The sequence below is a fragment of the Falco cherrug genome, chromosome 7 (assembly GCF_023634085.1).
Source record: "Falco cherrug isolate bFalChe1 chromosome 7, bFalChe1.pri, whole genome shotgun sequence".
Taxonomy (NCBI): domain Eukaryota; kingdom Metazoa; phylum Chordata; class Aves; order Falconiformes; family Falconidae; genus Falco; species Falco cherrug.
The window spans coordinates 2,025,039-2,037,115 of NC_073703.1; the positions used below are offsets into that span (position 1 = coordinate 2,025,039).

General features: G+C 53.6%; 1 protein-coding gene across 1 annotated transcript in view; it reads left to right on the forward strand.

Moving 5' to 3' along the window:
* Window positions 1–4,329: 4,329 nt before the first annotated feature.
* Window positions 4,330–12,077, forward strand: part of CCDC33 (coiled-coil domain containing 33) — a 44,681-nt gene continuing 36,933 nt past the window's right edge. Inside the window, exons 1-3 of the mRNA XM_027802796.2 lie at window positions 4,330–4,639; window positions 5,029–5,483; window positions 6,506–6,685. Of these exons, the coding sequence (XP_027658597.1) occupies window positions 4,330–4,639; window positions 5,029–5,483; window positions 6,506–6,685 (945 nt within the window). The remainder of the gene's footprint in view (window positions 4,640–5,028; window positions 5,484–6,505; window positions 6,686–12,077) is intronic.

Below are 12,077 nucleotides of genomic sequence, written 5' to 3' on the forward strand. Positions count from 1 at the left end.
ATCTTGGGGTGTGAACTGGGGGATGCTTTGCCGCAGCGGTCAGGACAGGAGTAACCAGCCCTGGTGGTGCAGGCAGCTGGGAAGAGCAGGCAGCTTTGCTGTGCTGCCCTTATCCATCTGCTCCTTGGCCAACACATCCTTCCCACCAGCTACACACAGCCCAGGAGACAGCAGCTTGCAAAAAAAGAATATAATCTGGACAAATAAACACACAGTCCACATGTGACAACAAGTGGACCGAAGGAAAATTAATCAAGGTTGAAGATTTAGCTTAATTTTTAGCCAAAAGCTTGTGGCAATGCTGAACAAAATGACCTGCAGTGTTGTTTTGGTGGTTTTTGGTTTGGTTGGGGTTTTTTTCTTTTTTTTCTTTTCCCTTCCCTGGGACTGTTTTTAAATGAGAAATGCTGCTGTTGAATCCCAGAGGTGCTTCCTGGGAAAGCTGAGGGACTGGGGAAAGGGCTAGCAGAGATGGAAGGGGCTGAAATTCAGAATTTGGGGGTGTGTGGGTCCCTCCTAGACAAAGATACTCCAGCGATATCCATCCTGATCTTAGCAAAGTAATTATACAGATGCACAGTAGCCCTGGAAGGGTTTGGTTGCTACCAAAACATCTCAAGACACTTGAATATCCTGCAAAAAGTTGGTATTCCAGCAGTTTGTCATTTCCAACCCCAAAATGGCAGTTAGGAAAGCAGCCACAAGCCTTGGATATGGGGTTTCCACCCAGGCTCTGATGTTGCACCCTGCCAAGGTTTGCTGCCCTCTTCTCAGGCAGCAGCGGTGCAGGCAGCAGGGACCAGGCTGGGAAAGGTCCTACAAGGTACAGATGAACCAAGAGCTCGGTGGCATCCCCAGATGCTGCTGCTTGCACTGGATAAGCATGGAGATGGGATGGTTTTCCTGCTTCTTACACCTCTCCCAGTCCTGAGCAGCAGCTGCGGGGTGCTGAAACCCTCCAGCGCTACGAGTCCCTCTCTACAGGCATCCTTGGCCTCTGCCCCACACAGTAAGGTCATTCTCGAATCCCTTTTCTGCTTCTGCAGAAGCATGCTCTCCTTGTATGCATCGGTGTCCTGAGCCGCTTGTATCTTGTAGCGCTGGGTAAGGTGCTGGAGCGTTGAGATTCAGATACAACCCAGCAGCCTCAAACAAATCACTGGGCCCATGGGGACCCCTCCCTCAGGGAAAGGATTTTTATGTGGAGGAACAAGAGCTAAGGACAGCAGGAACCCACCTTTGGCCAAAACACTTAGTTCCCATCATTATTACTCAGCTTTCCAGACCCAAACCTTGAACTCATTACACAGGCAGAGTTCCAGCCATCAAAGGCCACCTTTGATTTTACAGAACAAAAAATCCACAGGCTGCCAAAATAAATAGACCTCACACCATCCCATAAATCAACCTCAGTCCCAATAGAGCCATAAAAATTGGTATTTGAGGGCTGGGGGGGCAAGGGAGGGTCTCAGCCCCAGGTTTGGCTGTGCCTTGTGTTCCGTTAACACTATGGAGGTGGCACCTCCAGACCTGCCACACGTGTGCCTTTGGCACAGCTGGGAAAATGCTGCATGAATGAACTGTGCCTTAGATTAGATTATGGGAAAATTAGTCTTTGATGATGCTGTCATTAGCAGTGGCTCCGTAATGTGTTTGCACAAGGGCGGGGAGGAAATTAAGCAGGCTAGTTAAGGATGAAATAGCTTCCATTTCCCCCATTAGAGCCCGGCAGGGTTTTAATTGAGGCAGAGGAAACTTTCAGAAGCATTTGGGAGCTGAGGACCAGGCTGTGGTCCTTCACAGGGTGGGATCACCAGGCACCCTGCCGCTGCACCCCAGGGAAGCAGAGCCCAGCTCAGTGGCACAGGCTCCCCACCACGGTATGGAGGTGCAGGGGGGGGCCGGAGTGAGTCTCAGCTGCGCATCAGCACAACGGTGACATCTCCAGATGAGACTAGCAGCCCACATTGCCATGATTTTATGGGTGAAACATCTCAGAGCAGCATCACACACAATTTAAGCCATCCCGAGGCTCAGCTGGGAGAAGCACCTTGCTCCAACACAGCGCTGCTTTAGGAGCACTGAGTGGTCTCCAGCCATCAGGGGGAAGAACCACCAACTCCTCCAACAGCGTTAAAAGCATTTTATGCTCTCAGCCCTCTCAAGGAAGCAATCCAGCCATCAGCATACCCAAACACCCTGGAGACGTTAGCACTCTTCCCGACAAGCTTGGCTGGCAGGGGAATAATCCCCCTGTAGCCCCATTTCACCAGTTCAGGCTTAGCATCACACAGAGCACCCTGCTCCTCTGCTTTAAACCCAACTCAGTGCCCCAAAGCCCCTGAATTATAACTCATTTCCCTCCTGCCCTCACCCTGACCTCTGCAACATCCTCACCACAGCAGGAGGTTAAACGCACCAGCCAAGGTTGTATTCAGCACCTCAAGGCAAGGCTTCAACCTGCAGTTTTCTTCCCCAAATACAAACCACGGAAGGACCAGGAGGTTCAACCAGCCTCCCTGGAAGCATCAGGGATGTGTGGCAGGCCAGGATTTATTTTTAGTGAGTCCACCTGTGGCCCACGCACCCAGCCAAAGGGATTCTTGGGGGCAGTGATTTTGGTACAGGTCTCAGCTGGATGCCTCACAGGTCCCAGGGCTGCTCCCATACTAGAAAAAAGAAAAAGTTCTATGCCCCAGGGTCTCACATGGTGTTTTATCCCCCAACCTGTCCCCCCCAAGGATAATCTTGTTGTTTCAAGTTTGCACCAGCGTGAAGAGACTGGAATGTGGCTTTTTATATGGAGTGCAGAGCTGTCTTAGAGAAGGGCCATCTGCCAGCCCGGCTCCGGCTCACGTTTCACAGGAAACGTCCCAAAAGCTGTGGGAACACGCTATCTCAGCGCGATGGGGGAATGAGACATGACAGGGCAGGGGGCTCCTGGTGAGAATCAGCCTGTGCTGCTGTTCCAGCTCCTGCCCACCCCAGACCATTGACACCCTTGATGTCAGTCCTAAAATATCCGTGGTGGGACTAACCTCCAGATGCTCAGCTGGCTTGGCAGCAGGTTTAGCAGGCAGGGAGATCAGCTCCAGTTGCACCAGCCAGAAGCATGGACTCCTGGGTGGGAAAGAGCAGCTCACAATGCTGAGCTGGAGGAAAGCAGACCTGGACCAAACCCCCTTTGCAGCCAGCTTTGACTCAGGTCGTACACCTGAGAGGCTCCCGATCCACATGCAGGCACCCCACCAGCCCCAGTTTCCCTTCTGCAGCCCCACCACACCTCCCAGGACATCCCCAGCCCTCACTGAGGCAGTGAGACCCCAGCCCTGGGTCATCCTCTCGGTGCCCAAAGCCCAGGGAGCTCCCAGGCAGGCTGCAAATGCCATCTCCAAGCTGTGCATGCAAAGAATGTTTTCAGCTGCTTTTTTTCTTTTGTACAGACACTTCAGGTCATGGGGCAGTTTCTACCTCGGGCCTGTCTTCAAAGTCACCAGGCATTAGGATTAGGTGAGTGAATGGCCACTGTCCCTTTTGGGAGCCAAACTAACAGCCAAGCACTGCTCCCCAGCCTCATCCCATTCCTTTCCCTTGGCTTGCCTGACCCTGTGCCACAAGCAAACCCAGCTAAAAACTTGCCTTAGAGACAAACCAGTCCCATCAGTGGGAAATCCAGCAAACAGCCCATGGGTGCAGGAGGAGCCAGTTTGCCTCACGGGGGTCAGCAACATATGGGAGCAACTGGCATGGCTTGCACTGTCCTCAGCACCAGCATCTCCCAGAGGCTCTGCAACATCCTACATGTCCCTGCGTAGTGAATGTCCCAAGGAAAAGGGCTCAGGGAGCTATCAACTCCCACCTGCAGGGGTGCACCCACACCCCCAACACACCCTGCGTGCACACGTCTGTTGCATGGCTCAGCATCACCCTGGATATTCTGGGCTGTTTGCTGGAAGGCAGCCACTGCTTTGCATCTAGTTACCTGGTTTCTCAGCAAACAAACGGAAGTTCAAAACCCCTGTCCCTGCCATTGCACAGGGGCAGGAAAGCTCTCAGCATCTCCCTACGACACTGAAGGATGCTTTTTCAGGGAAAGGGATTTCTTTTGGTTTTTTGCTCTCTTTGAAAGCTGCCTGCAGAGGTGTGAAGCCACCACATTACCCGGGGGCACTCCCAGGCACTTTCCCCACTGGAGAGGGGGAGTGGGGCAGCAAAGCCAGCTTGGCTCAGAAACCTGCCCCAGGCTGCCAGGAGGGCTTGCTCCAGGGCAGAGACCTGCAAGGTCCCTGCTCTCAAGGAGGATTCATCTCCAGATCCCGTCTCCGTCCCATGGCAGGCAAGGCAAGGGAGCCCCTCATCCCCCTGACCCTGCAGTGCTCCCAGCTGAAGGCTGAGGAGAAGACCCTGGATTTTGAGTTTGAGGTGGTCAGTGCCCAGTTTAACCGGCGGGGCTGCTACGCCCTGCGGCTCACTGTGGAGAACCCGCTGCTGCAGGGCTCTGGTGCTGGCGTCCAGCTCCGCATCAACAGTGGGGAGGTCATGCAGAGCAGCACTGCCATCACCGACACCATCGAGCAGAGCAACCTCAACCAGATCCATTCCTTCCAGAGGAGGAAATTCACCTTCACCCTGCCCAGAGGTAAGAGGCTGGGTGCCACAAGGAGAGGCTGACGGGGAAGGTGACCCAGGAGCACAGCTCTGCAGCAAGCACAGCCTGTCTCAGGGCTGCAAACCCCTGTACCATGCTCACACCTTCAACTGTGCAGCAAAACCCTGAGCTGGAGCCAAGGCTGCCTGAGCTTAGTGGGGTGCATGGGGCGGGTCCAGCTTGGAGAGTGAGGTCAACACCACCACCGATGCAAACTCCTCCCACCAATATCTAAGATCTAGATGGACCCAGGCTAGGTAACCTGTTTGCTAGGGTTCGAAGAGCAGAGCTAACCAGGGCTGCTGATGGATGAGCCTGGGAGATGCTCTGGGACCACCAGCCCTCCTAAGCAATACTTAACCTCCTACCACTCCCGGCAGGTTTCTGCAAGAATGACAAGAACCACGATGTGCGGCTCCATATCGAGGCCCTACACTTCCCCAGGAGGGCGGAGAGGATGAGCAGGCAGGTGGGCAGAGCCTTCTTTGCCATCTACCCCCGCCCCAACCAGCCCCGGATGAAGCTCTCTGCCAGGAAGGATGAGGACTGGTACCGCTATAGCGCTGTGATGGCTTTGCTACGGGTGGGCAGCGAGCAGCCGGCGATGCATTGTGGACGGCTGGCCTTCACTGCATCTCTGCACGAGCACCAGCCTCCCACCATGCTGGCTTCCCCCCCTCCGCTCTCCTCCAGCGCCCAGAAAAGAGACCAGCAAGCAGCAGGCACAGCCCCAGCATCCCCAGCCCTGGGCATCCTTGTCCCCAACCGTTCGCTCCGTACAGCTGAGTCTGCTTACCACTCCCTGCCCACTGAGGGCCATACCCGCTCCCTCAAGGTAGGAAAGCCCAGATTTGGGCACCAGAAATCCTATGCCCCAACAAAACAAGAGTAGACCAGTCTGTGTAGGACAGGATTTGGCCCTAGGGTAGCTAGATGGTTCCACATGGGTACCAGCTAGAATAAAAACAGGCAGAGAGGTCTTTATAGCTTTCAGGGGTGTCTTCAGTAAACAGCACAGCCTTGCCTCAGTTTCCCGTCCTTCATTCCCCAACATTGCTGAGAAGAAGCCTAGTACCTGTCCCCTGCAGGCAACTCAAGTTAGAGACCCTCTTTCTGCAGGACAGAAACAAGCTGAGACAAGCTCAAGATGCAGGTAGGGCTTTAGTGAGACAGCAGGCACCCAGGCAAAACCAGTAAAGATGGTCCCACCACTCAAACCATGCTCAGAGCTGTAGGAAAAGGTCTTTTATGGAGTATCCACTTGGCTCTGCCCACCTCACCATAGTCCAACACAGTATTAACCATCATGTACCAAGCACAAGACCCATAGCTTGTCCCTGGGCACCTTCAATGCTCTCCAGCATCACTCTGCCCTCCTCTGTCCCACCCTTTTAAGGGCTGGGAGCAGCCAGCCCCCATCAGAAACAGCTGGGAGCTGGGCTCTAAAAAGCTCATTAATAAGATAATTTTTTTAAATGAGACTAGGTTGGCGGCTGGGGGGGGGGGTGTTGGGGGTTTTTTTGGTTGTTTTTTGGTTGTTTTTTTTGTTTGTTTTGTTTTGATTTTTTTTTCCCTGAAGCAGTTAGGGCTGTGGAGTAGCAATCCCTAAGGGTGTATGTAGAGGGGGAGGGACCTCTAAGTCTGAAATAAATGTTGTTGGGGTGGTTGTGACTGTTTTAGGATAGGAGTTTTTTATGCATTGCAAAAGTTCTGCCCTTGAAGGGTGAGGTCCTGTGCCCAGCTGTTAGAGGATGGAGCTGGGATGTGGGAGGAGATGTTATGGGAGATGCTGGGGGGACTGGGAAAGGGGTGCTGGACCCCAAAGCTGAGTCTTCAAATCCCTTCTCTTACCCTCAGAGGCTGCAGGCTGACCCTGCACTCAGCTCCTCCCCGGAGCTCCTGGATGACTTGGCAGATGAGCATCCTTCCTCCTCCTCCTCTTCTTCCTCAGTGCCTGCCCCTGCTGTGCTGAGCCACAGCAGCTTCCACCTCTCCTCGCCAGGCTACAGCCCGGATCTGGCCTCCTCGCCAGCACAGGTGAGTGCGTCCGGTGGAGAAGGTACCATCCTAAATTAATTACAAAATGCTATTGTTCATTGTAGCTTGCTGTCAGAGCTTTGCAGTGCTGGAGGGGTGCAAGGGGACACAGCCACTTCCATCCTGTCCCTGGCTCAGCTTGGGTACCAGCCCTGCTCCTGTTCTCAGGCCATCATGTCCCCAGCCTAGTCATGGGGATGGGGAATGAGACATCAAACTTTGCATTTCTAGTACCAAAAGGCAGCCCTGCAGGCTGGCTATCCCCAGGCAGGGGATGGTGCCACCCAGAAGCTCTTAAAATGCTGACTGCAGGCATCTGGGACTGACACATCTTAAATGTTTCATCTTGCAGCTCAAACCTAGGCTTCTAAAAACTGCAGAAGCCATAGGGCAGGGCTAACGAAGTCCGAGAGGCTGCGTTTGTCTTTCCTTAGTTATGTTAAAAGCTGTCTAAATAGAGGAAAAAGACAACCCTTACCCCAGGGGCTCCATTTCCTGCATCTCGCTGTAAGAATAACATGTCTGCTGATGAAGATGTTGTCTATGCTGCTTTCAGAGGTGTCTCATACACCTGTGAAAACATTGCTTGAGAAAGCTGGATTACAGCACCGGGGAAGGGATTGATCTCATGAACCCTCCCTAGGCATCCTCTGGGCTTGCTTCGTTTTCCAGGGAGTCCCTCGCGTCCTCCAGCTGAGCTGGTGGGAGAGCTGGGGCTGCTGGGCTCAATGTCAAGGTCTTCTGCAGCCTCTGGGCCACCAGCAAAGGCTGCTAGCTCAGGGATGGGGCTGGCAGCTCTTAGCCCCCCAGCTAAGGGCTTCCATGGTGGAGAGGCGACAAGGGACTCTACAGGTGGTGGCTTGTGTCCAGGGTGCAGTCACAAGGATGTCCTCGATGCTGGACACGTGCTTCTTGGTCCTGGTGACCACGTTGGTGTGGCTTTGAGGTAAACATTGGGTTGGCATCCCTCTCCACTCCGGTGTGCCCTGCCCGGGAGCTGCAGTGCTGCAGGATGCCTTCCTGCCTCCGCTCTTTCCCTTGTACAGGATAAATGTGTTGCTAATGACTCGGGGGCACTTGGTCCATGTATTTCACAGGAGTCACAGGGTGCTCAAGCCCTGCTGAGCTGCTCAGCCACTTTCCAGGGACGCTGCCTGCTCCTTGTGCTGCAGGCAGGATGCTGAGCACTGCAAACCCTCAGGACCCTGGAGCAACTCATCACCTTTCACAGCATTTAGTTTCTGATTTTTCCAGTGGATGTGCTATCCCTGCCCTGATCAGCCAAAAATTTACTGGCCAGAAATGCTTATTAGCGAGGCCTGATTGAGTTTGCTCAGCAAACGTCTAGACGGAAACTCTTTTGAGCTGTGGAAATCGATAACAATCAGCTGGGATGCGGAGCGGGATGCGGAGCCAGGCCAGGGGCGTAAGGCAAGGCATTAGCAAATGCAATTTCGCTCCTGGGCCCCCGGAGGGAATGCAATAAATCACCTGCTGCTGATGTCATCTGGCAAGTATTTGCCAGGATGGTTTTTATTTAAAAATTAAAAGCTGAGAGGTGGGGGGATGTTGGCTCCCTGCCCTCCTTGGAGAGCTGGAGTGATGGAAAACTTACTGGAGGGTGGGTGAGCTGTGCTGGGTTATGGGGAAGGGGGATGGATCAGGTGGAGCTGGGAGGGAGTTTTAATCTCTGAGAGCACTCCTGGGATGCTGCAGCCCAGAGCAAGCTGAAGCTATGGGAGCTGCTTGTCAGTCTGGAGCTGGTTTGGCTCTTGGTGGTCCAAACCTGAACATCATAAAGCTTCACATGTTGATCCTGCAGTGTGTGGTGAAGGTGAACCCTAAACTGAAGTGTGAGAGGTTAAATATCTTCCTAAATTCAGGCAGGACTTGGGTGATCAATAGTTTGGGGAGTCAATAATGCTGGGGCATGGAGACGGGCCAGTTCAGAGGGGTGAGGAGTGCCATCACAGTGCTGCTGCTTGGACCGGTGTCCTGAGGCATCCGGATGCTGGGGTATCACATCTGCTTTGCTTCCCCAAATGGAAAAGGCATGAGGATGCGTCCCAGCAGGGTACCAGCTCCTTGACACCGCCTTTGTGCTGAGCATCTCATCTGCAGGACGATGGGGGTGATGGATGGGTCCTGAGCTCTACCCAAAAGGCCAAGGCACGGGGATAATGATTTTTCTCATCTCGCCGCAACCTGTGGATAATGTATTCCTAGGCACGAAGCAGGAGGCTTTGCTGTCTGTTCAAATGCCTCGCGTGCGCTGCGGAGCCAGACGGCTCCCTAATTGTCCCAGGACCTGGGCACGGCACCGAGCAGATCGATAACAGGCCGCGGATGTTGTCTCAGTTACTGGGATGGCTGAGGCTGAGCCTTGGAGCTGTCAGCCCCAGGGATACCTCCTCCCCCAGCCCGGCAAGGATGGAGGAGAGGGGACTGGGCTCGCCAGGACCCCTGGGGACTTAGCAGCAGAACACAGGGCTCAGTTAAGGGGAATCAGCCCCCAGGTGAGCCGAAGTCTGTCCTTCCTCTGGGAACCATTCCCATTTTACTTCCAGCAGGTCTACGTGGTGCTGGGGGGAAGGAGCCAGATTTTGGAGATCTCCTTGGCACTAGGATTTGGTTGCAAGCCCGTGGAAGATGGTTTGTTTCCAGTCTCCCTGGACCAGCTGGCAGCAAGGCGCCCATCCCAAAACAGCAATCTGTTGCTGTCAGGGTACAAGGAATCGCAGCCTTTCTGCAGCAAACAAATGGGTTTGCACACAGCTTGTGTTCCTGCTTGGTCCCGCTTGTTTACCAGGCTGCACAAGCGCAGGGGTGTCAGGCAGCTTCCCACGGCAAGCACACCCCATCCCTGCTGGGCAAGGCCAGCTGTGACTTGTGGAGCTTCAACAAGTCTGGCAAAGGGGATCAAACCTGCTCCTGGCTCCACTGACACCGTGCTTTATCCCTCTGGATTCCCCATGGAGCCAAACAGCTTCCCTAGTAAAGCATGCACAGGTGCAAAGCCACTCGGTGTAACACAAGTCACAGGAACGAGCACAAAAGTTCCCCAGGAATAAAGACCACCTTTATTTTTTTAGCAGGATAAAGAAAGCAAAGCAGTGGCTCCTCAAGCACCGAGTGCATTTCAGGCACAGGGACCTGGGAGAGTCTGAGCCACAGCTGGACGCCTTTTGGCCCCTCTTTTTGGCAGGTTCAGGCTGGGGCTTCCTTAATGCATGCATGGGGGTACCTCGGGGTCCCTTCTCCTCTGGTCCCATGTGGATGACTGGCTGTGAACTGAACTGCACTAGCTCGCTAGCTCTGCTGCTTCTTGGTGGGGAGCAGTGCCCAACCCTGGCCTCTCCTGAATGCTTCAAATCAAACCCAGACCCGACTGCAAGCCTGGCTCAACCATCCGGCCATGCCGAGGGGCTGGGGGATGGTTTTGGGCTGAGACATCACATTTCTGTGTGCCTGCAGTGGCAGGGCAAGGATGCTTGCACCGGGATGCAGATGCCCTCGTGATGTGCCCCATCTCACTGAGCAGTGATGGTAGATAAAAGCTGCTGCCTTCCCATCGCCGGAGCAGCAGGGCTGGGGCAGAGGTCTCTGTTAGTGCGTGATGGATGGCGTGTGTCTCCTGTCTGTCCTCTGGCCAGCTCATCCATCACTCATCCCAGTGACAGCAGCTGTCACAGGGAGGGTGGCAGGGGTCCAGCCCTCTTCCCCAGCCTGCTGCCCTGACTGTAGGGTGAGGGGCTGAAGCTGCCTCGTCTCGCTGAAAGTCCAATGAGGCTGAAAAACAAACTTTGCCGGCAGGGCTCGCCCCAGGATGTGGGTGAGATGAATAATGCCGCTCCAGTGAACAATTTGTAGGGCTTTGGAAAGCTGTCAGCCCAGGGAGGAGTGTGCCTTGACGGGTTCATCAGGGACTTTGCCTTCCTCCAGCAACGCCCCGGCTCTCGGCATCCCTTGATCATCCCTGCTTCGTGCTGGAGGGAGCTGGAACCAAAAGGGGACCAGAGGCAAATGGCTTTGGGATACTGCTTTCATAGCTCAGATTTACTGAAAGGTTGGTTTTTCGGATGTGAAATGCATATTCCTAGTGATATAATGCAAGGAATTTATATCCCCTATCATACCATCTGGGAGCTGAGGCTGCCCAGTTTGGTCCAAAAGTCTTGTTCTCTGCATGCTTCTCCCTACCCGGGTAGAGATCTGGCATGGAAATGGGCCAGTGCACAGTGGCGTTTCTCATTTTCTTAGCTAAAATGGAGAACAATCTTTTTGGGTTGAGAAGACTGATCCTCAAGAGGTTTTTCAGGCTGTGCCTCAATTTACTTGTCTGTAAAGCATAAACTCTTTGGATGCTCAGAGGAAACACAGGCAGGAGGAGAGGCTGCTAACTCTAATTCCTGCAATTTAAGTCATCATGTCCCTTTAAGTGTCAAATAACTGCCATGATGAGAAAAGCAAATGGGGTTAAAAAGAGAAAATTGCTCCTTTTTAAGAGGCTGGGGGGGGGGGGGGGGGGGGGAAGGAGGAGGGGGGGAAATTGCACTGGTGCCACAGATAAATATAGAAAGTGTAAAACTCTCCTAATGGAGCAGATGAGGCGGTGCTGGGCTGCTGGCCCATTTAATTATTTGACAGGTGAATTGGGAGTTTTCTACAGAAATGGAAGGAAAATGAATTTGGCAATTTTTAGCCCAAAGGGGTTCCCAGCTGGCGGCAATGGGGGCTCCCCAGGGAAATCGGCTTGGAGTCGACATCCCTGCGTGCTGATGGGAGAGAGCATCCTCCCTCCCAGCGCCTCAAAACCACCCTGTGATCTCTAACGAGCTCCCGCAGGGTCCCCTAGAGGAAACAACTTGCTTAAAAATAATAAGAAGAATATATCAAGCTCAGCCCAATTCCAAGGACAAAATCCCTTCCTTTCCCTGCTGCTGCCTTGGATATGGGAGCAGAGCAGCAGTGTCTGCCTGCAGCAATGGGGGTTACTGGAGCAGTGGGGAGGGCTGGGGCTGGCAGGATGAAATGATGAATAAAACAGTGTTTGCTTTCCTACATTGCGTTTCTTCCCCTCCCTTTTGTTTTGCTGGGGATCTGCTAAAGGGCTTTAACCACTCAGCTGTTTCTCCTTGGAGGATGGTTTGAACCTGCTGCATGAAGGTGTTGGGAAATACCCCTTGTAATACAATTGGGTTTGCTTCAAAAACGAGCTTGGGCTGCCTCGGGCCGTTGGTGGAGCTGAAGTTCTCCAACCATATGGCTGTTTATCTTAGGGCTGTGTTTTGAGCTGTGCTTGTCAGTCTAGAGCCTTTGCAGGGGGGAGGATACGCTTGCTGGCTCCTAGAAATGGAAACCATGTGCGTGCTGGCTCCTTCCATTTGGAAAG